Source organism: Athene noctua, chromosome 26, assembly GCF_965140245.1.
Source record: "Athene noctua chromosome 26, bAthNoc1.hap1.1, whole genome shotgun sequence".
Lineage (NCBI taxonomy): Eukaryota > Metazoa > Chordata > Aves > Strigiformes > Strigidae > Athene > Athene noctua.
In genome coordinates, this window is record NC_134062.1 from 4,883,721 (window position 1) to 4,910,734 (window position 27,014).

At 50.4% G+C, this 27,014-nt stretch overlaps 1 protein-coding gene across 6 annotated transcripts in view; it reads left to right on the forward strand.

Annotated features, from left to right (window-relative positions):
* Positions 1-2,611: 2,611 nt before the first annotated feature.
* Positions 2,612-27,014, forward strand: part of B3GAT1 (beta-1,3-glucuronyltransferase 1) — a 40,326-nt gene continuing 15,923 nt past the window's right edge. For 2 of the 6 annotated variants that reach the window (XM_074927331.1, XM_074927333.1), the window contains exons 1-3: positions 2,612-2,786; positions 24,031-24,149; positions 24,305-24,451. In XM_074927331.1, coding sequence (XP_074783432.1) covers positions 24,146-24,149; positions 24,305-24,451 — 151 coding nt within the window. In that variant the 5' untranslated portion in view covers positions 2,612-2,786; positions 24,031-24,145. Of the gene's footprint in view, positions 2,787-21,315; positions 21,624-24,030; positions 24,167-24,304; positions 24,452-27,014 lie in introns of those variants that run through there. The other 4 variants (XM_074927334.1, XM_074927332.1, XM_074927335.1 and 1 more) reach the window with 4 other exon arrangements.

A 27,014-nucleotide genomic window follows, 5' to 3' on the forward strand; every position in this document is an offset into this window, starting at 1 on the left:
GTAGTTTTCCTATATCTCAGGTCTAGCACATCTCCTTTCCCTTCTCCCTGAGTTTTTATGTGGTTAGGTTTTGTGGCAGTGGTGTTTTTCTGTCTCTTCTCCCTTGATTTCCTCTCTCTCACCCAGCCCTGAAATAGTCAATGAATGTGCCCTTTCTTATCTCTTGATACAGGCCTCGAGGGACAGTTCCTTCCTATCCATCTCCTGAATGCCGTAAGAGCAGGTAGCTTGGGACATGCTGGAAAAGTGCTGGGTCTGAATCCGCCCTTTTGATATAAGTGGACATTATGCATTTTTAATAGACATGGAGTTCAGTGAAACTCTTAGTACTAGCTGAATTGGCACAAAATTCCCAGGCAAGTAGTCTTTGGAGCTGATCTCTCCCTAGGTACCTTGCAGAAAATGAGACCAAGGACAAAAAAAGGGCCATGTTCCCTTTGATTGCAAGAACTGCCTTGTTTTGCAGAGGAGGTGGCTGAGGAGAAGCCAGCCCGGCTGTGCGGTCTCTTTAGCTGTGCATGAAGGATTCTGGACTGGCAGTCCTTGTTCATCCTTCTTCATCCACAGAGTAGGTGCAGTTTGAGGGGAGAGGCTGTTAACAAAGCGCCTTCCTTTGAGCATCACCCTCCATGGAGGCATCATCTCCCTGGTGTGGCCAGTGCCGGCCCTGCCGGTCTAAGCAAAGCTCACTTCCACCCGAGGCAGAGGCCTGGGGCCGTGCGTGGGGTCCTCCAGCTTGCTTCCCTTCAGGAGGGAAGAGTATGGGAGCTGCTCTCCATGGCCCTGTGATGGTGCAGTTAGGATGTGTTGGTGTGTCTTGATGTTTGATAATTTGTGGGTGATGCTTTGACTTCCAAGCAACATAACAGACATCTCTGCTCCCAGGTACCCCTCAAGGTGCAAGTTAAAACTGGGGTCTGAACGCTGTAAGTTCAAAACAAAAAGCCCCGTGGAAACAGTGGGAATCACTGGTGAAGATCACTGAGATTGCTCCACAACGTGGACCTCAGCTCCCTGAGTACTGAAGCTTTTTACAGTAGCTGGAAGGTTGTGTTTTTAATTTGTCATTCTTTTTTTGGTAAAGCGTAAGTAAATCTCCCTATACCTCCAGGTTACCATGGCACTGTAACCTTACCAGATCTGGAAGAGCGTGAGTAACAAGCTGTAGCTGTGGATCTGTGCCTGTCCACTGTGGAACATGTAGCCAGGGAGAGATGATGGTATGTGGAGGGGGTTGATCTGGTTGGAAGCAGGAGAGCAGGCGGCAGCGGCAGGTAACAGGTAACTTGCCCCCAACCTCAAGAGTGACTTTTGGCTCATGTTAAACTGTCCAGCTGCGAGCATGGCATTCGGAGACACACATACTGTGGTGTTCAGCCATCTCGGAGAAATCTGCTGCTGAGCATGAGTCAGCCCTGCCTGGGTTAACTATTGAAGGGCAGTATCAGGAGATGAGATCTTTACTCTGGTCCCCAGACCCTTCAAGCCCTGTGTCCTCCAGGGGGTCCCTATGAAGGACAGGAGCATCCCTAGGGTCCTGCTTCATTGTTAGAGGTCACACGAGTGCCCTGTCTGCCCTCTGGGTTTGGTGCAATTGTCCCCAGATTAGGGGCAGCCCTAGTCACACCCAGAGCCCCCTTCCCATGGGGGAAGCACGTTCCTGCTGCCCCGTGCCCAGTGCTGGGGCCTTTAGTCAGCTGCCAGGGTTGACGGGGGGGTACTTTGCTGTTTGGGTGGGGATGGCTGAGTGGGGCCATGCCAAGACTTGGTGTTAGATAGAAGAGGAGTTGCACGAGATCTAACGAGTGTTACCCACTGCTGGCAAAGCCCAAGTGGACTCAGCCTGGGAGCCATCACTCCGGCATGGAGACATGCATGACGAGGAGTGGAGGGACCTTCCGCTGGAGAGTGCGTGCGGAAAGCGGAGCAGAGCTGAGCCTGCCTTCCCCAGGGGCTGGAGGGAACCTTGCTTCCCACCTAGCATAGGGTCAGAGCTTTCTCTCGGAGAGGTGCCGAGCCTCCTCACCACAAGAACCTTCCCTCATGCCCAGCCCTTCCCAGCCTCACACTTTCCGTTTGCCTGCTGGGCTGGGGGAGCATCTCCCCTAGCCTGTGGCTGTAAACTCGGTGGGTGATGCCGTGGAGTGAGGCGAGCAGGAACCAATTCCATAAGGGGCCATCTCAGAGCCTTCCCTGGCTTCTCCTCCCGTCGCAGGGAGAAGTGCCCCTGCCTAAGTGGAATAAATTGGTACAGACCATTAGCAGCGCAGGTCCTCCTCTGGCGGGGGGGGGGAAGGGGCTGTCGGCACTGCTCTGGATACAAAGCAGCCACGCTCAGGCTCCTTCCTCCCGCACCCCGCTGGCCTCCTCCTCCCTGTTTGCACGCTCCCTCCCTCTTTCACTCTCTTTCTTTCCCTTGACGCCACGCTGCAGAAAAGGAGACCTGGGGAACCGGAGGTCCACAGAGGCAGTGGAGGAGGAAGCATCTCTCCAATGCTGTTTCTTTGCGAGTGAAACGGCGAGGCAGAGAGGCGATGAAGGAGTGTCTTGCTTGCTGCCTGGATTAAGAAAGAATACATTAAAAAAAAAAAAAAAATCCGGACCCAACAAACGAGGAAAAAAGGGAGGAGAGAAGGAGGAGGAGGAGGAGGTTGCTGCGGGGAGCCCACTCTGGTGGGTGAAGAGCCGCTTTGAATCGTGCCTCTGTTCCCAGGGATTAAAGCATGAATGGGAGCAGCTTCCCAGCCACGATGGAGAGAGAAGGCGGCTCAGGCTGTGGGGATAAGGTAACTCTTGCCTCTTGCAGACATTGCATGGCTGAGCCGAGCAGGACAGAGATCCTTTATGCACAGGGCTGGGTGTGTGTCTGGATGTGTGGATGCAGCGGGCAGGGAGCGGGAGGAAGCAGCAAAGACTCAAAGCGATTTTTTTCTACCCCTCCCAGTGTCTATAAAGAATGCAGAATGAGTCCCGGGGGCTGCAGTGCTGGAGATCACTTTGCCCCCCCTTTTTCAGGCTGGGTCCCTGAGGACACCAACCTGCTTTGCCTGGGGAAAGCTGCCTGGGTTATGGGGAAATACACCCGTGTCTCGCCTCCAGGAGCACTGTGCTCTCAGTCTTTGCCTTCCCAGACCTGCACTTGCTCGGGGGCTGCCCTCGTGGGCTGGCGTGTGGCTTTGGGGAACCTGAGTGGGGGCGACAATGGCCCCACGCCCCCCCCAGCCCGCCGGTGCATCTGTGCAGAAAGACAGGAGGGAGGTGAGAGACAACCAAGAGAGTTGCTTTTCTCTTCCCTTGGTCATCCTCTGCCTTTTCTTTGCAACAGAAAGGGATGGGATTTAGGAGGAGGGGGAAACTGAAATCCCTTTCATTCATGCCAGCAGTGGTGAGAGCCAACTTTGAGGCTGCTTAAAGGGAAAAGCTTTCTGAGTGCTGTCCTTTGGAGGAATAGGAGATGGCTGAGCGATGCTTTGCCATCTGAGGAGTAATCTCTGTGTTGTGTTATGTTGTGGGAGTGGGTGGGGATGAAAAAGGATGATTATAGGGGAGAAAGTCCATGGTGAGCAGTGAAGCTGTCTGCAAATGATGCTTTCCTTTTCTCTGCTGGGCCTCTCTCTGACTCAATTCCTGGGTCTCTGACCCTGAAAGTCCTAATTTCTCTGTCAGACCAGAAAGTGCAACTTCAAATAGTATTGGGAAGTGGCTTAGCCCAGATGTTTGGAAGAGCACTGAGGAGAACCTGGTGTATACAGCAGTGGAGCCCATATCCAGTTAATCCCAGCAAGTAGAGGTCTTGGCTGGGCAGCCCTCGCTATGTTTGTCAGGATCTTGCTGCTGCAATATCCATTTTTCCTGTGCTGTCCATCGGATACCCACTCCTCCCCTTGCCTTCAGGGCCTTCTTTGTGGGTCCTGGCATGGGGTTAGGAAGCATTCGCTTTAGTGACTTAGATAACGATGTGTCACCGAAGTCCCCGCTTACATGCACACAGCGCAGAAAGTCCCGAGCCCCAGTGTGCCGGGAACTGATGCGAGAGCTTGTACACACATCTAGGGAGCGTGTGGTCCGGTGTTAGGGACAGGAAGAGGCTGTGCAGTCTGTTGCATAGGTCTGTACATACTTGTGTAAGTAGTTGGTGTCCCTGAGTGAGGTGTGGAAATGAGTGAGGTTGGGTGTGTTTGTCCGTGCACATCAATATGGAAGAAGGGCTGTGTAAATGTACAGTGGAGCTTCAAGTCATTCTTTTGTTTCATGAGTAATCCTTGCTTATATGAGGAAATTCTCCGAACTCACCCAAGATGCATCTTGCTTGCCTTGTTCATGTAATTAGCCCTACTCTATACACAGACCTCCAGTGCGAATGAATTAACCAGGGTTTGACTAAAAGCTGACAGTGGTTGGGATTGCTTGACTTACCTGTCAGAGTTGGGATCAAAAAGGTGTGGGAAAATGGAGGCACTCAGAAGAGGGTAAAATATTTTCTTTTGGTACGTAGCACACTCCACTCTGTTTTCTGTGTCAGCTTCAAAGCATTGAGGAATATGGAAGATGTTCTGGTGAAGGAATTGAATAATTAGACAGTGAAACAGAAGGCTGTTTCTCCCAGGAAGATTAATTCTGTGATAGGGGCCAGGAGCTTTGGAAATGGCCAAAGCCAGCAGGACGGTGGATGCTACTAGAACGGGAAGGTAGCTGACCAATAATTTTATTTTCCTGGTTGAATACGTATGGGGGTATGAAAGACAGAGGAAGAAAAATGAAATCAGTGATATTGACTCCGAGTACTTTCCCATTTCATGCACCCCCCATAGGCATTCCTAGTGAAGCGCTCTCAGCTCCTCCGGCGGAGCTCTGAGAACTCGGAGTCGTTAGCAACGCAGCAACAGCTTTAATGTGACCTGGCTCCCTCCAAGCCGGGCTGACCCAGGGACCCAACTCTCATGTCGTTTTGATTCTCTAAGATAGCAAAGCAAGAGCGCATCCGTAAAGCTCTCCCTCCACATGCATGTGTCGGCAAGGAGGTGGGGAGAGCTTTCCCACCTGTTAGTTGGCATTCCAAAGTTTCCTGACCCATCAAGGTTAACTCAGTGGAGTGTGAATGCAAAGGGGGGGGCAATGCCCCAAACCTAGGAAGGGACTGTCACTTGTACGCATCACAGGCCCGACGCGGTGCCACTGGGGTCGGGGCAGTGTCTCGCCGAGCTCCAGCCAACTGCAGCCGTGCCTGGATTTGCCCTTTTTCCTCCCTTGACCTGCAGTGTTATTCTGTGTCTTTCTGGTTTTTTGCTCTGCAGTTGTGCACTTTCTGAGGCAGGAACAGCAGCGAGTGCCTCCAGGACGCGGGGCCTTGTCGGTTTTTAGCACGCTCACGAATGCTGCATCTTTCTGGCAAACAGTTGCTGTAGCTGGGACATCTGGCCTAAGCTAACCAAGAAATCTTCCAGTAACAAAGTGTGAGCACTTGTGCAAAGCTGGCTGCTCAGTGTCAAAATAATGCTTTCTTAAAGGAAAACAGTGCATCTGCACTCTTCGTCTTTTCCAGCACCCTCATGTTGCAACAGCAGAAGCCTTGGGAAATGAAAATAACTGTCTTTTAAGAGACACTAGGGCAAACGTTGCAATTTGGGTTGTATTGTTTCTTGGACAGTTGCCTTATGCAGTGCTTTAGCTCTCTCTCTTGCCCTCGTTCTATTTCTACTAGCTCCAAAAAAGTCACGCAAAAGCAGTTTTTTCTTCTTCAAACAAAACCCAGTGGGCAGGTATGAATCCACAGGCAGACAGGGTATCGGTCCTTCCTTGCCCCACTGTGCATTTTGCCTTGTAGGGATGAGCAGTGTCAGAGGCTGCCTGGCTTCCAAGGGCTGCTTTTCATGTGGGCTTAGTGACAAAACCTCTGACTTCTGGGAAGGCAGCAGGCCTTGCTCAGCCTCTTCCCCTGTGGGTGATGCCCTCTGTGGCTTTCTCACCCTTTGCTTTTTCTGTAGCCCTCCATTGCATGCAGTAGCCTTGAAAAGTTAGGTGGGCTGTAGGTCTAAGTCTTGTTTGGGGGTATGGCTGGAGGTGCCTTTGGTGTGGCCTCAAGCCACCTGAAGGCAAAGCATCTTCTGGAAGCGATGTCATCGGAAGAGCCTTGTGCAGTGTCTTTTTCATGGGTCCTTGTCCTCTGGAACATGTTGTCATTTATGTTTTGCTTGTGGAGATCCTGAATTGGTTACCTACCGGTGTTCTCCTCTGGTGGCAAGAGAAGGGATCTTTGCCAAGCACGAGGTCTGCAGAGTGAGAATAGATTCTCCCTTTTTCTCCTGCGAGCCCTAACTATTGGTGTTTGGGTTGGCAAGTTGACATCAGGGCTGGATTCACCTTCTGAAGCTAATAAGGGCTTTGCTGAGTGGAGATCCCAGGGTATGGCCCATCATCAATCTTCATATCCAGATCTAGACACATGGACCACCCCCAAGTGCTCCAAGTAATACAGCCTATTAGTCACTATTGAATATATCCTCCTACATTTTTTTAATGGGAAGCCCACACCTCCAGGGAACTGGGGCACTGAAAGATTGAGGAAATAACTGACAACAATTCATTGTGCTGGGGAGCAGATCCCAGTCTCTTGCAGTGATAATGACTTTGTCCCACAAATATAGCCAGTTTAGTCCTCCTCCTGTTCTTGACCCTCTCCGTCTGTGGACCCCTTAGCTGTGCCAGGTGGCCCTTTCTGAAGCATGTTGTTCACAGGCTCATAAAATGACTCCTGCACAGCGAGATACCTCATGGGCTGTCCTGGAGCACACTTGCACAGCTTTGCACACCTACGTTTTCCATCCTGGCCCGTGTGTGGAAGTGTGTTCTTCCGCTTGTGCAGCCGTGTGCAGACACACACGTACTCTGTGTTTCTGTCTGAGAAATGCCCTGTACTGCCCAAGTACCACAGAGCCTTTAAGCAGTTTTCCAACTGCAACAGTATCTCAGAAATCCTTCCAGCTATCCTATCCATATAAGCTATGGGGAACACGGTGTGATATGCTTGGCACTGACAGCAGAATAAATAGGAAATGCTCAAGATACCCCTCCTGCCTGGATCTGAGCTGTTTTCCTAAAGACAGGACAAGGGCTAAGCTTCTGTACAAGGTTCCTGCGCTTCTTGGGCTGTTCTTTAAGAGCAGGTGATGTATTAGCTCTCAAAGGGTGTGTTAATGCACTGGACACTGCTGGCCCGGCTCCAGCCTGTACACTGCCCTGGAATGTTATTTATTGTTAGTTCCTCAGATGTGGTTTGATTCTCTAGAGTCCTTGGTGCTGTGAACATCTTGGCCCTGCACTGGAGCACAGCACGTAAGTAAACAGGATGGATGGAGAAAATACTGCATATTTGGGTTTGATGGAAGCATAGCCAGATGCTGAAAGGTGATGGGCCTGTGATCACATAGGGAGTCCCCTGGCAAAGATAAAGAGAACCAAGAGAAGAAATTCTGCCAGTTAGAATGGGACAGTCTTCATAAAGGCATTAACCCGTCTCTGAAACCTCTGGGGAGGGGATTTACATCTTCACATCATGACTGAGAATTCTCTCTGTTCAGCTCGGGGCTTTTGCAAAGACACGTGTGCACTGCAGAGCCCGCGGAAGGGATGTCCACTGATCCCCAGGTTCCTCCCGCAGTGTCTGCTGGAGACTAGTTATCCTCTCTGAAACAGCAGCAGCTGGTGCCCTGCTAATGCAATGTGGAAAGTAGAGTTTAGACTCTCTCCTTCCATTCCTGCCTTGCGCATTCTAGACTGGTGGGCTGGGTTGTCAGAAAAATTTGCTCTTCTGCACTGCTGCCATCTGGGAACAGTGTCACAGCCCAGTGGGTAGGGAATTGAAGGCTGTAGCTCAGAGAACGAAGTCTGCTTACCCCCCAGAAGGGTGGGGAACCATTTGCTTAAGTGTACTGAAGACGCGATGTTGGCTCGTGTAGTAAAGAGAAAGGAGCGCTTCTGGGGTGCAGTTCATCTCATCTGAAGACACTCCTCTGAAACAGGACAAAAGAATTCTCCCTGCTGATTGCACAAAGAATCTAGACAGTGAGCTCTGCTGTGGGGATCCACACCAACAGCACCACAAGGCCAGCGCAGCTCTCGGTGGCCCTTTTATGAGCGGGAATTCATCTGGAGCCCAATATCCACATCGGCAGCTGCGGTGCGAGGATCCCCTCCCGGCCGGCTGCGAGGTCTCACTCCTCCAGCCTCATGACCACCACGCATTGTGTTCTGTGGGTGCCAGAGCCCCAGTTTCTCCAGTGCCACAGCTCGCTGTGGTTATGGGGCTCAAAGCTCCTGGAGAATGAGACACGTTTTGCTTTCTGACAGGAGAAGGCATCGTGGGGTTTATCTCAGCTGCCTTGCTGGACATCATTCTTAAATGCCCCAGCACAGTTTCTTCCTCAGATTTGGCACCTGAAAGACAAAAGAAGGCTAATCCAGAAGAAATACCTTGACTGCCGCACCTTCCATTCAGCTGGAAAGAGACCAAGAGCAAAAGGATGGATGCCGAAGCTCTGCTCTGGATTTCATGAATGGATGAATGTAGAGATGCAAGAGGGGATTTTGAGGGGATTTGGAAGCCTGCTCCAGGATTTGTCTGGCACGGAAGGCATTTATAATACTTCCAGCATTATCATAACATAATGCCAGTGTGATTCAGGGCCCACTCCAGCTCTCAGTGAATAAAAAGCATAACTCCTATCGCCATGGGTAGCAGAGGGATCCCCAAGTTGTAGTTTTGCATAGCCCATACTCTTCTCTTGTCCTGGTGGCACAAAGCGAGGGCTGAGAGTCTTTGTGTGCTGCTGTGAACGAGTGGGTCTGGTTGCATATGTGCGTGGGTGCTGAGCAAGCTGCACAAGCAACGCTGCCTCTGGGCAGCACACCGTGGCCTCCTGCAGAGACACGCAGCGTGACAGTGGAGTGGGTGCCTGGGCTACCTCCCCCTGGCCGACTCTATAAATACCAGGTACTAAGAAGCGTTCTGGCTACACTCCTTAGATATCATCCTTTTTGGTTTTTTCCATCTGTTTAGCAGCTTCTGAAGCTAAAGGAGAAATGTGTTCCAACGCATTTCTCTTGACACAGGTGGCCCTGTGGGGGCCAGGACTGCGCTTACCAGCGGCTGCATGGGCAAGTCCTTGGGGGAGAGCCGCTTCTCAGGGAGTGGGCAAAACCCAGCACACGCTGGGGAGTGGCATTGCTCTGGCCACACAGGACCTGACTAGATGATCTTCGGTGGTTATTCCATCTGAATCCCATAGTCTGTGACACGGAGAGTAAAGCTGGAGCTGTGCTGAGACACCGATGCCCCTGCAGTGCTTCTGGCAAGTGCATCCAAGTGAGCTTTTTCTAGCTTCGGCTCATGTCTTCCCATCCAACCACAAAAGCGTAGTGCCAGCCTTGTTCTGAGGCTGTGGTAGGAGTTAGTACTGTGGGAACCACTGTCCCAGGGCCTTCAGCCCATCCCTGCTCAGGAGAAGCACATCAGAGTGCTGTACCATTTTGGGACACTCCAGTGCAGGATTTTGGGCCTTTTTTACATGTGCTCTGCTCATTTTTTAGAATGGCTGTGGATGTTCAGAGTGCAACAAGAGTTGCACTGAGCCTGCGTGTTTCCTCCTGCCTCCTTCTCTCTGTGCCTGCCCAGTCAGCCTTGCCGGTCATCAGCAAAGCAGCAGCACTTCTGGAAGGATTTTTATGTGTGTAGACACTGACAGAAATCATTCATACTGTTTCCTTGGGTGTAGGAGCCATCCTCCAACCCGGGGCAGCTATTACACTGTCCTGAGGAGGCCAGCGCTGCCACATTCACATTCAGATTTGATGAAAGGAAGCATAGCTTTGCTATTTTCTGTGAGCCCCTGCGTGCCTGCTGTAGCTAGATGCCTCCCTGCTATGTGAAGAACTCTGCAGGGGCCTCTGGCAAGGTGTCTGTCCTCCTGTGGGCATCACGTCACTTCCCATGTCCTCCTTGCCCTGCCATCCCTCCGTCCCTTGGGGAACTGTAACTGCAGGCCCAAGGGAAAGGCTGGAGTTTGTGGAGTGTGCAGGAGGGAAGCGATATTGTGCCGAAGCCATTAACGAGGTACATTAACTAGACAAGGAGGGAGAGGCCTGACAGGGTTGTTAACTCCTGCCCCTCACCGTAACAAAGCTGTAAAACCCTCTGGAAGGATCAAGGCAGGAGCAGCACTGCGCTCCTCTCAGTTGAGTCCAGGCTGAGGGAAGAGCAGCTTTGCAGGAGGAATTTTGTTAGACTGGGTGTGGTACCTGGAACCTATTTTGGCTCATGAATAAGTTGCTATTTCTTCTGAATAATAGATGCACATGATGGTTGCTGAGAGGCAGATCTGTGAGTGGGCTGGGTCTCTGAAGGAGGGAGTGAGCCACAGGGAGTGAGCTGCAGTCCTGTTCTGAACTGGGAGCTTGCTGGGTGTTGGAAGCCTGGCAGGACTGTGCAGGGGTGACATTTGGATGGTAAACCTGCATGGCTGAGGCCGAACGGGTGCCTGTTTGGTCCTTTCCTGTCTCTGGGTCAGTGTATACCACTGCCCAGCTCAGGCTCCGGGGCTGAGGAAGATAAATACTTGTAACAATATCATTTATCTGCCTTCATGAGTGGCTTGGTGGGATTGTGTGAATGGGAGGAGAATGGTGCTGTGATTAAATCCTAGCACACTTGATGGTGGGGGTCAGCAACCCATGACGTGTGTCTGCCAGGGCAAGCAGGCGGGTTTGGGGCAGCACGAAGCGAGGCTGGACCCTGAGAGCTGTGGCTTTTTTTTGGGAGGCAGCGGCTGTGCTCAGATGAGCAGGATGCTTTAAGATGCTGCCTCACGCAGTGGTACTGAGAGGCAGCCGCTTTGCTTCCTTGAGAGACAGCTTTCACCTGACTTTCTAGTGGCACGTTTTGCTTCTAATTTGGGAGAGAGAAGTATAATCTGGCACAAGCCTGCCACCCTTGAAAGGCTGCCAGCCAGTTTATGGCACTCTGTCTGCATGCTCCCTACAGCCTTGGTGAGATACAGGAATATTCCATCCTTCCCATCCTCAGCTCTTGCAGTAGCTGCAGGGATGCAGCGCCCCAGGAGAGGCAGACTTTGGCTGTGTGATGTGGGGATGTATGGACATTCAAAGGTTTATTCAGATGGGCTGTGATCCACTTGGATGAACGGCAGCTGGTTATGGAGATTAGAGCTACAGAAGTCACTACTAATGAATAATTCTTCCCGTGTCTTTCTTATAACAGTGGCACATCCACAAGGCGTGACTCTTAACATACTCATTTTCAGAGAGCATGCAGCTCCTGGAATGACCTTCTGCGAGGGTTTGGAAGCATTTGTTTCTGTTTGTCAGTTAGATGAGCATCATTTCTGGCATGATTTTTACCAGCAGAAAGTTGGAAGTGCTAAAATTGGGAGCAGTGAAAATTACGGGGTGGAATCCGAGTGGTAAGGGTGGGGGCCAGGACAACTCTACCTGCGTGGGAAGCCGTCGGCGTGCACATGAGATGCCTGAGCAGGGAGATTCAGGTGTGGCATGAGACTGTTAAAAAGAGACTGTGAAGTGATGTGATGGAGAGTTCAACCTGTTCTTGGGTGGCTCAGTTTGAAGTCACATCTACCGTAGACAGAGTTATTAGTTACTCTGAGTTATTAGTTACTTTAGCTCTGAAATTCTCCAAGTGCAAGCAGCCAGTGTTCAGCCAAGAGCATTGAGAAGGGGGCCTGGCAGGCATAACTGTGAATAAAAATACTCTTCAGATGAATCCCTTGGCAGCAAGGTGGAGCTGACTGGATCCTGGAGGTGTAGATACTGTCTCTGCCTCGAGCCTGGCAGACTAGCCTCAGGAAGAAGCAAAAATGGCAATAAAAGGTGCCTTCCTATAAATAAAGCCCAAAGGATGGCAGAAGGGGGAGCTGCCAATTTCTGCCCTTTGTAGAGGAACAACTGTCCGTGGCATTGTGAGGATACTGGGATTATTGTCACTGTAATCATGTGAAGAGGTGCTGGGGTCAGGAGGCCGGTGCACGCTGTAAACCTATTGCTGTGAGTACTGTGGGGGTTTTGCACTAGCAGGACACGTGTGTGGAGGGGTGCTTTGACCTGTGGAGCAGGGGGACCTAAGCTCTCCCTGTACCCTGGCTTTGGGGACATTTGACAGCTGTGAAGCCCATGATGGGAAAGGATTGGTTACAATCCTCTGAAGCTGTCACCCCACACATACACCTCCTTTCTTCCTCCAATTTATCTTTTAATAATGCTGCCAACATTATTTCTCATCGCTGTCTCGTGCGCTCTGTCCTCTGCCTGGCAGTCCTTTTTTTCTCACCCAGGCATCTCGTACCATAATGCTCTAATGGGAAGAGACTCTGGCTGCTGAAGTTAATAACTTAGCCGACAGCCTGAGTCATTCTCATTAAGAGAGAAAATTGCGAACTTTGCAGCAATCCAGGGCTGAGACCCTGGGCTGTGGGGCTGAAAAGGTGTTGGGGAGTAGGTGAGCGTTCGCATTCAGGTTGGGATCAGCACAGGCAGCTCCTCTTGCTGCTAACGCTATGGTGCACTTTCCGGCTTGTACATCTTGGGCTGCTTCCCAAAGGAGCGTTGCATTGGGTAGATGTGGGAAAATGGAGGATCAGGGAGTCCAGGGAAACCTGTTCAAAAGGGAGCCTGCGGAGGAGACAGAATGAAATGAGGTCTTCACTCTGCACTGAGAAAACCAGCACATTCAGAGAGACTGAAAGAGGAAATTCTTCTCTTTTTTGTCAACATGACAGCGACTCAGAGGAGCAGGTGTGCTGAGATGTTCCCACAGACGTGCTGCACCCCCCATTTCTGTAGCTGGTGCCCTGTATTTGTCAGGAAGCCCCAGTCCCTCGAACTGCAGAAAGGCTTTAGAGCCACATGCAACACTGAGCCCTTCTGGGTCTGGGCAGCACGGATCTCTCCCTCTCAACCATCCTTATTCCTCTGGCTCATTATCAACTGAGTCAAAGAGTTTAGTAACTCTTGTTTTTAAAGATTAGTCATCTGCAAGAATGACATTTGAAAGACTGACAGTTCCAGTCAAATGACAAGGGCTGCACTTGTGCTTGAAGATACTTGTTTAATTAAAAAAAGGTAAAGTCGACCTGACTAATTAAGCCTTGTACCTTGAGATACAGCCTAAGAAAGTACAGATGTGGTCCTAGTCACGTGAGGAAGCTCCCAGGCTGCCATTGCATGGGTTGGCCAGGCCTGAAGGGAGTCTGATGGGTCTGTGCTGTGGCTCTGCTGGATAGTCCCCTGACCCTGTTCCCTCCCTGGGCAAGGGGTGGCCTGCCTCTCTGTCCCTGCCATGCAAGGTTGGTGACAGTCGTAATAATAACGATGTAATTTGCCTGGTTGATTTGAGAGGCACCGTAATTACTGCATGATTACAATATTCTTAGAGCAGCCATTGCAAAACCCTCCAGTTTTCTCAGAGCTCCCCACGGGCTTGTCTCGCTCCTCACCTTGCAAGTAAAACCCTGCAAGGGAGTCTGTTGGCCCATCAGCCCTGTCAGGTTACGTGTGCGTGTTTCCAGCCACGTGTAGCTTAGAGTTCCCTGGTGCTGAGACACTCTGAGGACCACAGGGAGTATTTCCCTCTGTCCCCACTAGTTTGGTGGCAGGATGGTGCTTGGCTGAGCAGGTGAAGCTTTTGCAAGGGATGAAGATGCTCTTGGGAATGGCAGGGGCTGGTGAGCGCTACTGGGGAGCTGGGCAGCAGGGAGAGGTACTCAGAGGTGATGGTCTTTCCTCTTCACTGCTATTTGGAGTTGGGCTGTGAAAGTCTCCAGCTTTTGTTTGGCTTCTCCATTTTTCATTCATATGGAGAAGATCTGGGCTGGGTTTGGCCCTTGGGCGATTCTAAAATTAGGAGACGTGACCTTCCCCAGGCATGCACACGAGGCTGTCAGATTGGTGTGAGCTGGGCTTTGCCAGCACCTCGGGCATCAGTGCTTGTGCCATGTCTGTATTTAGCCGGCGAGCTTCTTGAGCCTTGTGATTCCTGTCCAAAAGTAGGCAGATATTTTCATCTCACCTCTAGAACAAGCCGAGGTGCAGGTGAGCCAAAGTAACTTAAGCCATGGGGGAAGCCAGAGTCAGAACCAGGCCTAGACTGGAAGCTTGACAAACTGGTAGATTTAGCCTTCACCTTTCCCACTAAGAGCCAAATCCCACCGCCTTGGGCAATGGTGAAATAGCACTGGGTTTATTGGATTGGCAGATGGGGGTTTTATGCTAGGAGAGGAAAAGAAATTGTTTCCTTCCAAATGCCTCTGAAATGGAAGATGGGCCGTGTTATTCTGACATGTCAAAGGTTCCCAGGTAGACAAAAGCCTCCATGTTCACTGTGGAGAAAGGAGGCGAGGGAAGAAGGATGAGGGCATCACGGGAAGCCCTGTGTGCTTCCTTTCAGTGGGCACAGTAGGGTTAGGACCAGAAATTGAAGGGAGATAATTTTAAAATGACCTTCCTGTTTCCAAGGAGAAGATTGTGTAGGTTTGTGGCTATACTAATGGACTGCAGAACTGCAAGCAGCGATTGATTGTGTTGCAAGCTGCTGAATTATAGTTGGGTGTTTGCTTTATCATCCCAAATCCCTCTGCCTTCCCTTTCCACGCTGTAGCATGAAAGAATCGATGTTAATCCCTCAGTCCCATTAGTGACTTTTGCAGAGGTCACAGGCTGTTGGACTCTCTATGCCCTGCTTGACCACCCAGCTCTGAGCAGGGCTTAGGATTTGAGCCTCATCTCTTTAAAGAAGCCATCTAACAGAAAAGGGAGCTGGGGGGTTTCTCTGTAGGTTGGTGTAATGGTTTTGGCTGTGATGTTTTTAGCCAACTGCTAACCAGGGAGCTGCGGGATCTCTGAGTGCCACACTTGCACCTTTGCTAGGTCTGTCCCCCAAGACCATAGGAGAAAAAACCTGTGGGAAATACTTCTGTGACTCAGTGAATGGCCCTGTCCCCCTAAGCACTGCTGCTACGGTATAAATATATTTCTGCAATGTTGGGGTATGCTGTGATGCTGGAGGGTTTCTTGCTTAGGCAGCAGCTAACAAGGACTTTGAACGGGCTGCTGGAGTAGGGTGCAGCAGCTAACCTGGAAGCCCTGGCCCTGTTGCAGGCTTGTCTGCAGTAAAAAGGTAGTTTGCAATAAGGCGGAAATTTATACGTGAACATATAGCCCAGCAGCTCTTCAGCTCCCATTACCTGCGTGGCTGCTCCTAGTGCCTCTGAAATACAAAGCAACTCATTCCAGGCTTCCGCAGCTGCCTCGTGAGCAGCACGTGTTGGAAGCGGCATTGTGGGAAGGAGTGTGGAGGAGCTGCCATGTGTGAAGTCACGGCATGCTAGGAGCACTACTCTGCCCCAGGACCGTTGTGCTTCCCCGGCAGTGGATGCTCTTTGCTCCTGTCCCGAGCACCTCTCAGCCTGGCCATGTGCACTCTCGCAAGCAGCTCTGGGAGCAGCTCCTGCAAAGCAGCTTTTACTTCAGTGGCATCTTCAGGGACTTGTGCTTACAACAGCTGGTGTTTGCAAAAGTAATGGAGAATTTGGATGCCTGCATATTTTTTTCCTCAGCCTTCAAAAAAAACCACCTTTAAGATACTTGATGTTTGCTATTATCAAAAAAAATTATGCCTTTGGAAACTAAATCTCTTTTTAAGGTATTTAGGGTGCACAGTGTTAGCTTGCTGCAGTGGGAGGGGGCTAGCTTGCTCACTAGCTCTGCTAGGCTTCTTTTTTTCCCCTTTTTTTTATGCATTAGAGTCAGGTTATTAATAACTCTTTTTAAATAGAGCAGGATTTATTTTTTTTTTTCAGGGGTAGGGAAGAACTCCATAATTAAAAGTCACTGCTGATGGCTATGAAGCCAGCTCTGAGGTAGGAGCTGGCACTGAGCGACGTGTGCCACGTGCTGCGTGCCCTGACCCGCGGCTGAGCGGGGCGGTGGGCTCTGCGGCGCTCCCCCGGCCTCGTCTCCCCGCCGAGTCAAGAGGTAACAGCGTGTGGGAGGTGAGCAGTCTCATCTCCAGGTCTGGAATTGGGAACATACTGCAGAGCCGGCTGGGAGATGAAATCAGGGCTTGCAGCTTGCTGGGCACAGCTCTTCATGATTGATGGTCGTATTTGTGAGCTTTCCCAGGTGCCGGTGGAATGGGAGGCAGCCCCCAGTGGATCCCACCAGCTTGGGGTTCTAGATGCACCCACAGAATCCTACACCCTTAATTCAGACGGTGTATAAAAGCCTGGGGCTTCTCTCAACCGTTAAGTAAAGCTGTGAAGTGCGTGGTGGTGAGGTAATCCTCACTGCAGCGTCGCAGGCTTTCTTCTGACAGCCATGTCCGTTCTTTCATCACCCAGCTGCGTTACGCATGTTTAACTTGTTAGGCTTCCTTGGACAGAGGGAGAAAGGCAAGTCCACAGGGAGCCTGGTGTTATCTTGACATGTTTGGCTCAATGATTGAGTTTTGCAGATCCTGTAACTGTGCCCTGCACTGGCCTGCTGGTTGGAAAGGTGAGGCTGGGTCCTTGCGGCCTGCCGCCTCTCTTAGATGAGGTATCACACGTGTCTTCAAACCCTTTGGACAAAGCATATGCAAAGCCTGTTATGGAGCTGTGGGATTCAGTCCAATCATGTTGAAATTGGGTCATCCTTTGTTAATGTCACTTTTTAAAAAAATCTATGAAAGTCAGCAGTGCACAAAATATTCAGTGCAATGCAGGCCACAGAGGTGGAAATAGAGGGTCTGGAAATCTCTCTGCTTCTGATAATGTTGACGTGGTCTTAGCTGAGCAAAGGGGATAACTCAAGGTATCGTTGTGTCACCCGTTCGAGAAGACTTGATGGAGAAGCCCTTAAATGAGCTCATTGTCAGGGCAGTCTTTTCCCAGCACTCATTCAGCATTCACCCACAAACAACCTTAAAGTCAAACAACTTTTCATGGGTGTCATCAGCATTTCCCCTAAGAAAACAACTCCCAGTTGTCTTTCTATTTTGGAAGTGGGCTGTAATTCAAACAGCTTTTCATCTTGATAGAGATGCTTTTTAAAAACCATGTGTGAAGTGCAGCCGTTTATCAAGAAGTATTGGGTGCTGTAAATGCTTTCTCATCCAAGACTTGAGTCAACCCACAGCTTTCCTCACTTGAGAGAGAGTCTGGACCAAGCCTTGCCAATCCTGACTGACAGACCAGCATGTCCTCTGGAAGCAGCAAGGGCAGCACTGCCTCTATGCCTCTAGGATTTCCTGGGTGGCCGGGCCAAGGCTGATGAGGCTCTCCCAGGCACCGAGGATCTACATCAGCCTCACCACTTTCTGTTGCCAAGTGCATGCATGACACATTTCTTGCTTCTGTGTTGCTTATTAGAAGAAGATTGCAAAGCCCAGGTTCAACCCTCTTCAAAAGCCCCGAAATAAAAGGCTACCTGCCCCTTCCAAGGCTTCCCCCTCTGAGTCTGTGGAGCAACAAGGAAGGAAGTGCAGTGACTGGATCTTTGAGAAATCCTGGACAGCACTTGGGCACTGTGGTGATGGTTGCAGTGTAAGAACCTGTACAAGAAAACAAACATATTTAGGACAACGCATTAAATCTTTTAAATATTTCACAGAAGATGTGCCTCGCTGTGGGAAGCAGTGAAATCTTGGGAGTAGGCAGTATAGCCAGCGTAAGAGCAGTGCCATCACTTCCCCTGTCCTGTTTCTAGCTCTGGCCACCGCTACCAGCATCTGCAGAGGTGGAGCAGCATGGGGGGAAGATTTATCTGGAGAAGAGAAAGTTTCTGATGCTTGTTAAAATTTGGCTGAAGCTCCAAATCTCAAGGGTTTATATGTTTTCCAAACTGGTGGGTGGTTCATTCTAATTCTGGATATGCAGTTTATTCGCATACACAACTAATCCTTTTTTGAATCCTGTTAAGTTCTTGTTCTTTTTAGTATCCTGTGGCAATAAGTTACAGAAGCTAATTGTGCTTGTGTTGAGCTCCCTTGATCCACTTTGCTCATGCTTGCTTTAAATGTTAAGTGTTGTTCTGAGAAGCTTGGTTAATATTATTTTTTTCTGTGAGATAATCTGTGTTCTTCGTCCCATTTGTTGCAACAGGGCTCAGGGACTCACAACTGGAAGGGGAGAGTAGATCAGGTTTTGCCTCAACTGTTGCAAGGTTGGGGAAATTCTGCAATCTTTGTGCCTTAATTTCTCTAACTGCTTGGAAAACACAAGGAGCGGCCCCTGTGCACGCACCCAAGGCAAGTGTAGTGACAGGACTAGGGTTTGGAGGTGAAGCTGGACAAAAATATTGAATGGAAAAACAGCCTCTAAAACCACGCTTCCTTTCCAGGCTTTTCCAATATTTCTGAATTCTCTAAATTTTTTTGTGTTTAAAACAGAAAGAAAGAAAAAAAGAACACCACATTATTACTCTGTTTTTGGCCAGAGGAATTATTTTAATTTTTTATAAAGAAGGAAACAAATGCTGGATGAAGAGATGATGCAAACCCTCATCCTCCTTCACAGACCCAGTCTACATTGGCTCAACATTTTTGATTCCTGCGGATGAATGTGATTCTCCTCTCGCCAGCAGATTGGTGTCGGTGATCAGAAACGTTTCTGGCTTGTTCTCATTTCCTTTCTTGACTCGCAGTTTCAGCTTCGTGTTGTACAAACCGGCTCTGGCTCAAGGATGGGGCATTGCCCCGTGCGGTGCCCTGCAGCCTTTTGGCAGGGCTGGGCTGCAAAGCCTCCATCCTTTTCTCTCCTGAGTCAGGAGAGTCTGAGGTTGAAGTTAGCACCCCTGATTAAATCCTTGAAGAACAAGCAATTTTGCGTGCTCATTATTCAGTTCTGGCTATGTTCTGCTTAATAACTAAACAGTAATTAGCTCCACAGTTTTGCTACTATACTTATAATAGCCCCCATTAAAGTTATGGGGTTTTTAGGCAGTAATGGCTTACAGAGTAATTAACGAGCACGAGGCTTTTATTACTACCTTTATTTTTAGCCTGTGCTTTACAAGCCTTTTCTGCCAAACACCAGAATCTTAGACAGAGGCTTGTCATGCCTGTCCCCTGGCATGCAGCGTGGAGAGGAGCAGGGCTCCTGCGGAGCACCCCGAGCCTGCCGCTGGTGTGCCCACACACGGCCGGTGGTAGCCTAATGACTGAGCCCTTGTCCCCAGCGTCTGCTGTGCGGCGTGATTGCCAGGGAGAGCCGTAACTGCCCTGTGCCTCAGTTTCCTCATCTGAAAAATGGGCGCGACACTGCCGCGCTCACACGCCCGCAGATCGTTTTCTGTGCAAGACAGGCTCGGGCGTGTGAATGGGGGTGCGGGTTCAGAGGGGTTTGGGGGGTCGCTGGGGTTGTGATCCAGCTGCTCCGTGCGTCGGGGTGGGCTCAGCAGAGCCACCAGCTCTGCCTTGTGCCGCTGCTCCACCATTTCCAGCAGGGATCAGAACCCGTTGCTATGGCAAAGGTGACAGAAACCCTGCCTTTAGGTTTAGGGGATACCCTGCCCAGGGGGAAAGGGGATTAGTGAGAATATACTTTGCATCCTGAAGCATGAGTGTTTATTTTCTTTGTAAAGCTTTTGTTGCAGGATTTGACTTTGTTATTTCCTGGCTGTAATACAAGTAAGTGCTTGGTATGTTTGTTTGGGGTTTTTTTTGTGTGTGTGTTTCTTCTATCTAGACAGTATTTCTACTCCAGTGATTTATGTATATATACGAATTCCATTAAAGCAGTTCTTTAGTTTAACATGTTCTAAATCACTTCTGTTCAATGTGGGAAACCCGAGGAGTAATGACGCTGGGGCTGCTCAGCCCCAAAGGAAGAAAGAAGGTAAAACCAACTATAAACCAGATTGCAGATCAAATCAGTGTTTCCTATGGTAAGTGTCAGAGCCGACGCCAATTAACTTGATTTAAAAAAATAACCTTCAGCATTTAATAATCCAGCATGTTACTAACACATGGCTCCAGGATTTATTAGAGCTTTTTTATTAGATGAGTGCCCTTTTAATATTGTCATGCCTTGACACCATTGCCCTCTGCCGGAGGATGTGAAATCTCTGTCACCGTGTGGCACAGCCCTTCCTCTTGCAGCATGTCAAAATAGATTTCTGCCAAGGAGCGTCAACAAACTATGCAAAACACCTTTGGTTTAGAAATATTTTAACCCCCGAATCGTTTTCTATTTCAGCTGGTGCTTTGTGTCTTTTGCATGATTTTTCACAACTGAAAAAAAAAAGGAAGTATACTTTCTGTTGTGGAAAAGGGAGTTTGATCTTTGTAATTAATTCATGTTTCAATTTGTTCCTTCTCCTTCTTTTCCCTGTGGAGGAGGAGATAGAAGAAGCCTAAAATTGGCATTCTGAACAAAGCCAGGTTCGGTTTTGAACCGTTTTCAGTGGGAAAAGGAGAGTGGTATTATGATGGGGCAAGGGTAGAGCGGAGCATAATTTTCCCAGACTAATTTTTCACTAGCCTCGCTTCTGCCATAGACACCCACAAAAAGCATCATTCGGCTTTGGCACCAAGGGATTTTTTGAATGCGGGGTGAGTCTTGGGCTGTGAAGCTGTGACTTCTCGCACCGGCAGTATAAAATCACAGGTGACCATGTATTTCCTAGCTGATGTTGTTCACAGGAGAAAATGGATTTCACCTTTGGCAGCTTTAACACGTGACGGTGAGGTGGGAGCGTGGCTTTGTTACACTGAGAACTGGCAGCACCCTGCACTGGGGCCCTCCGTTGCATTAGTGTGTGGAGAGGGAACACGCTTGAAATGCTTTGTCTGGATCCAGATTTCACAGTGCTCACAGCAGCCCCAAGCCAATTCTTACGCTGTCCTTCAGTCAGGCTTCTCAGGGTCATCAATAACATCAAATCGCTTCAGGAATTAACGTCTTTGCCGCAGAGCGGCGTGCGTGCTACGGCGGGGCCGGCGAGAGGCAGCGCGGGGGCACGGGCCAGCAACCGGGGGTCAGGCTGAGGTCTGCGGCTCCCTGTTCTCCCCAGCTGACCCATCGCCATCTGCGATTCGGATCCGCGCTGGGGTCGTGTCCCTCTGGGCGCTGTATGTAGGGAAGGGAACATTAATTACAGCCACCGCGCGCGGGGTGTCCGATTCACATCTGCAGCCCGCAATTGCCGACGGTGCAAAAGGCAGGACGCGGGGAGGAAGGCTTCCCACGGCGGAGAGCATCCCCGGGAGCTCTCTGCTGCCAGCCCGAGCAGAGCTGCAAAGCAAAACCGACAGCTCTCTGCTGGGGCACGAGTGGGCTGTGTTGGCCCTTGGCAGCTGGAGCAGCAAAGTGACAGATGAGTGACCAGGGAGCTGCTAAATGCTCTGTGGCAAATTAAAAGGAATCGATGCTGAAGAGACCAATGCACAGATCGTTGGAGCCTGCTTGTTTTCCCCTCTGTTGAGGGGATGGAAATCAGAGTAGCACCCCAGTCCAGAGGTGCCCGTTCTCCATCGTAGGAAGCCCAGGGTCAGCCCATCCTACGGGAGGATGCCGACAAGTTGAGCCTGAATTGGCAGGAGGCAGGGAACAGACGTCTTTAAGGTAAGAGCACTGTATTTATAGGAAGCTGCCCTTGACAAACGGGGCATTTGATGCATGCCAGCCCACTGTGGCAGCTTGCCAGGCGCTGTGAATTGACTCTGAGTGGCTCTTTTAGCATGTCGTTTCTTCCCACCCCCTCTCCAGCAGCAGAGGCCTTTCCTTGGTGCGTTTGCAGCGAAGGCACTTTACTAGGCGAGGTGTTCAGTCTTTTCAGAGCTGCCCTGTACAGCTCTGTCCTACCGGGATGCTCAAGGGACATGTTCTGGCTTTGTTGGAGGATTCAGAGGATGCCAGCGCTCAGTGTCCTCTGTTCAGGCACTGACAGCAACTGCTGGGACAGCAAGGATGAGGCCAGATGCTCTTTCCTGAGGGCACTGTGTGCTTTGGCAGTGCTAGGCCAGCGGGATTTCTCTGGCTCAGAGAGCTGGACAGGGATGCAGCAGAAGGCTGATGTTTGCTGGAATAATTCTTCCTCCCTGGTTTATTTTGTCTGGATGAGGCTGCTTTCTCCTGTTCTGAAAAAAAAACCCAACAAAAAAAACCCAAACCAAAAAAAAGGGGACAAATCCACGTTGCTGAGAGATGCTTCCTTGAAAGTCTGCAGGGTGTCTGGCTGCACAGAGCATATCCTTGGGCTCTGAAAAGATTTTTTTTTTCCTGCTGGTTCCCCATACTTGACTGCAGGAAACTGCTTTCCATAGAACCAGATGGTTTGGGTGGTTCGTTTAGGGATTTGTTGTTGTTTCCTCTTGTCACCCTCACTAGCCACAGCTTGCCCTGGTCCCCCACAACCTCCTTCCATACCTCTGGGTCCTTGCATTTCCTAAATGCAGTTTGCCAGCACGTCCGCTGATGGCGTCCTCTGATGAGAGTCTCCTGAGCGAGGCTTTGCCTCTGCGCACGGTGCTGGAGGAGGAGGATGGGTTCCCAGCTCCATAGATGTGGGCACAGGTTTTTGTGGGGGAGGTGGCAGGTCCCCCCCTGATGAGAGACCTCTGGGTGGGGAACTGACTGTTTGCTACTTGGCTGGAGATTTGTTGATGAGTTGGGGTTTTGTATATGTGGAAAAAAAAATGGAATTGCTGCAACTTTTGCTGAAGGACATTTACACGTCCCTTTTAAAGACAGTGGTTTTCCCTATCCCTCATTTTCCCTGGTAAATGAATACCTCTGTGATTGAAGAGCTCATTCGGAAGAACCAGGCTCTGTCCAGCAACTTAAGTATCACTTGCTGGCACTTTAAAAGGACAGCCCATCGGTTCTTGGAGCCCTTGCACTGCGAGGCTTCCGCTGGGCTCAGTGCCGGGGGCTGGCTGTACAGCCCAGTGGTCAAGGCACAGCCAAGGCAAATTCAGATCAATCCAAATGGGGCTAATCAGGGATTTGAACCTGGATCTCTCCGTGACTGCCCCATGCACCAAGAAAAAGCCAGCTCCAAGGGTCTCAGGAAAAAGTATCATCGTTTCTACAGCCCAGGCTTGAGGAGCTCCCCTCTGATTTACGGAGGGGAGCTGATAGTTGCCAGGGCACCACAGTGGGAGATCGGTGCTTTTCCCCAGAGCAGGCTGCTCCCTGCCTTCGGCTGCGGTACTCTCTGGGCTCTCCCTGTCTGCAATGCAGCCCTTCTAGCAGCAGGCTAACGCGTTCCCCCACATGGGAACAGCGGTACTAAACTGCTACCGTGTTTGCAAACTGTCCACCGTGCATGTCCCTGCTAAGTGATGTACTCTGCTTGCCAAGATACTTGGATAAAATACAGTCTGCTTAAATCTTCTATGGGCTTGTATTGAATCAAACTAAGCCATTGTGGCAGTTTAATATACTCCGGTCGCAACACCTCTGAGATGGAAGAAATGAACCTGAACGGGCCGTTGGAAGCTTGAGTTAAAACTGGCTGCATCAAAGATTCCAGCAGGATGGTCTGAGCCGAGGGGATTAGTGATGGGCAAAACGTGGGGTCACTATTCCCAGGACTGGAGGTGCAGTCACCCCGAGTGCTGTGCTGGCGGAGGGCGAGGGTCTGGTGGGTCAGAGCACATGCTGTGTGTCAGGCAGGTAACACGGTCCTTACAGTCTCTGCTCCCTCCCCGGGCTTGGGCCCAGCACGGCGTGTTGGGAGGCTCAGCTGGCTTGTGGACCGGGGTCCTTCCCCGCGACGGGGATGGTTCAGACACCGCAGCACTGAGCAACTTTTGCTTGGCCGAAGCAAGGGCCTTGCTTGACGAGGGGATGCGAAGGAAAGCAAAGCTCTGGGCGCTCACGAGGCTTCTCTCCCTGGAGGGGTGGGACACGTTGCTGCTGCTCGCTGCCCCAGTTTGCTTTGCTCTTCTTGAGGAGGATTTATGAACTCTGCAGAGCAGCTCCCTAGTGCTTTTCTCTGCCTACTCACCTTTGCTCTGTGTTGCAGGTTTCCTTCCAAATGAGTCCCTGAGGTTCCTGCTGGCAGCTCCAGCAGCATCCTGTAGAAGTGCCCTCCTGCTCCTGGTCCCAGCAGCCGAGGCCCCTCCAAACCTGCTTCTGCAATGGGTGGGTTGTAAGCACTGGTAAGACCTACGAGTCGTGTCGCCTTCGCTGCTCTCTCCCTCTCTCGCGTTCTCTCTCTCTGTCCTTGTTCCTTCTTGCCCATTTATTTCTGTTCTCCATGTGCTCTGCTGTTCTGTCTCTGGGGTTTTCACTGTCAGGTAATGAGGAGCTGTGGGTCCAGTCAGTCTTGGAGATGCCGAAGAGACGAGACATCCTGGCTATCGTGCTGATAGTTCTGCCCTGGACACTACTAATCACCGTCTGGCACCAGAGCACCATTGCTCCACTGCTTGCAGTGCACAAGGGTGAGAGAAATCAAACCAGCCCATGCCAAGTCTGTACATCCCTCCCTCGTCCTCATCTCCTCTCTCATTTCATTTCTTCATGGCAGCCATGCTCATCTCAGCTCCCAGTCCATGCTCATGCAGAAGCCTCCCCACTTCTGCTGTAGGAACAGCCCAGTGCTCACAGGGGTTCTTCAGAGACATCAAACTCCAAGCCTCAGGATACACCTGCTGCACTTGGAGAGCTCTTTGTGGCCTAAATCCGGAAGAATACTGAAGGAAGATGCTTTTCTTTGCTCCCTGATGATCCATAAGAAGGGAGTCCCTTCCTGCTGGCCTTTGCAGCATTCTGCATACAAGTTAGTCCAGCAGGAAAGCTGCAAATAAGAGAGCAGAGGAAACAAAGCTGCCACATGACACAGCTGCTCTGGGAGACGTGAGGCAAAGAGCATTTTTAAGTGATCTCAGGAAAGCAGCAAACTGGTGCTCTTGCACTTGAAGTTGAAGGCAAGAACCAGCCTGATTGTTTGGTGGAGTTATGATGCTATGAGAGAGTCAGCTTCCATGCTACCTGTTACACAAAGCATTAAAGCAAGCCCTGGCCTAAATCAGACGAATGCAGGGAGTGCTGAGGGATCTTCTGTGGCCAGAAAGGTCCTAGTTTTTATCCTGCTCTTGGCCTAGCAGCCATATCCAGGGGCTGTGAGAACTCTTGGGGGCTGGAAGAAGCCATGCTGCCTACTGTGCTCTTCATTCCTGGTTCTGCCCTTCTGCTGAGCGCCAGGGCAGGCAGGTCAGCTTGGCGAGGCTTGTCTGTGGCGAAGGCCAGCTCGTTCCCTCTCTGGTCCTTTTCTCTGGGAGATTTTTCCCCCCTTTTCATTTTAATGTTTGCACCCACCCTTCACAGTTGCTTATCCTTTTGCCGAACAGTCTGATGTGCGGTTTGAATTGTCAGAAGTTCAGAGTCGGTCCCGAGCAGCTTTACCTTTCCCCTTGGAAGACTGACAGGGCCCCATGAGGCTTTGGGCAGGTCTTAAGGGAAAAATGACTCTGATCCCCTCTGGAAGGTGGCCAGTGTTTCAGAGGATGAGGGGTCTACTGGGCTCTAAAACAGGACTTGAAAGACTACACTGGCTATATACCAGTTTGATTCAGTGGTCTAAAAACTAGGAGCTGTTTCTTGTGGATGGCCACAAACACTGAAGTTACGGCACAGAGACTGCTCTGCTCCGACTACCGGTGACCTTGGTAAGACACTTCTGTGCCTCTGCTTCTCTGAGCCCCCAGTGGAAAAGGAGCAGTGAGAGGGAAAGCTCTTGGGAGAAATCATTTTGTTCTTGTAACGTCTTTTCTGAGATCCTGTGGTAGCAGGTGCTGAAAAAGAGATGTTGCATCTATAGACTAGCAAGCCCAGAACAGCAGTGCCAGGACTTACAGTTGGGGGTTTGACCTGCAGGGGTTTGCAAACTGTCTCAAGCACCGTCCTGGCTAATTACATTTGTGTCTGTGTCCAATGCATTTTTCAGATTTATTTCTAAATTAATTCCAGCGTTCTCTGCTTTCAGAGAGCTCTGCTGTGTGATGCTGATGTGCTTTGCCTTATCCAGGGCCTGATACCAACATGTGCAGGACACCTTGTCCCTGTCCCCTCCCAGATATACATCATCCCGTCACCAATGCCGAGGAGTATGAGGCCTTCATTTTGTTCAGGGCTGGTATCAAAGTCTGTGCTGCTGGAAGAGTAACGTGCTATGAAAAATACCCTGCTGGGTCAGATCTAATGTCTGTCCCTGTTCTTTCTCATCTGAAGTTCCTGGTAGTAGCTGGTTTTGCAAAATCTATGGCTCAAAGTATTACATGCCCACTAGAGAGCAGCTGATTTATATCCTAAATGGAGGTGCCAGTTCCTGACTGGGGGCTGTGGTATTCCTGCTGGTCTACAGTGGTAAGAAATCATGAAAGTCGCACCCTGGAGAAGCAACAGCTGCATTAACTTTGGTTGTTTCCTTGAGCTGATTGTGAACAAGCCTCTATTTGCAAGGATTTTATATGTTTGGGTCAGTGTATCCTCTATACATGCTGTTCCCTGTTCACATCCGCACTACGGAACGGGCTGTTCTGTTCAGAGATTGGTAGGGGCTTTTTGAGGAGAGGTTAGTCAGAGGCAGGTGAAAGTCTCTGCAGGAAAAAGCCTACACTTACAGGCTTTAATTTCTACTCTCCACTTTTGGATTTGAAGTGCGTCTTTCCCTGCTTCTCTGTGCCCCGTCCCGGGCCTGTCAGGAGAGCAGTGGGTACTGCCGTATCCTGGCCAGCTGGTGCTGCTGGGGGATCTCCACTGGTGTGGTATTTTCCACCAGTTCGTTTCCTGCCTCCCAAGGCGGGTGCTCCAGCACAGAGCCGTGGGTCCTGGCCCACTGACCATGCTGCCCAGAGCACTGGAGCTCTTCAGGAATGACAGATTGTCAGGCCGTGTTGCTATTTTCTTTATCAAAATTTAATTGCTGTACAAACCTGTCTCTTCTGGGCGTTTTTTGAAGTTGCTTACTCTGAGCACTCTGCTGCAGCATTGTCCTGGGCTCTC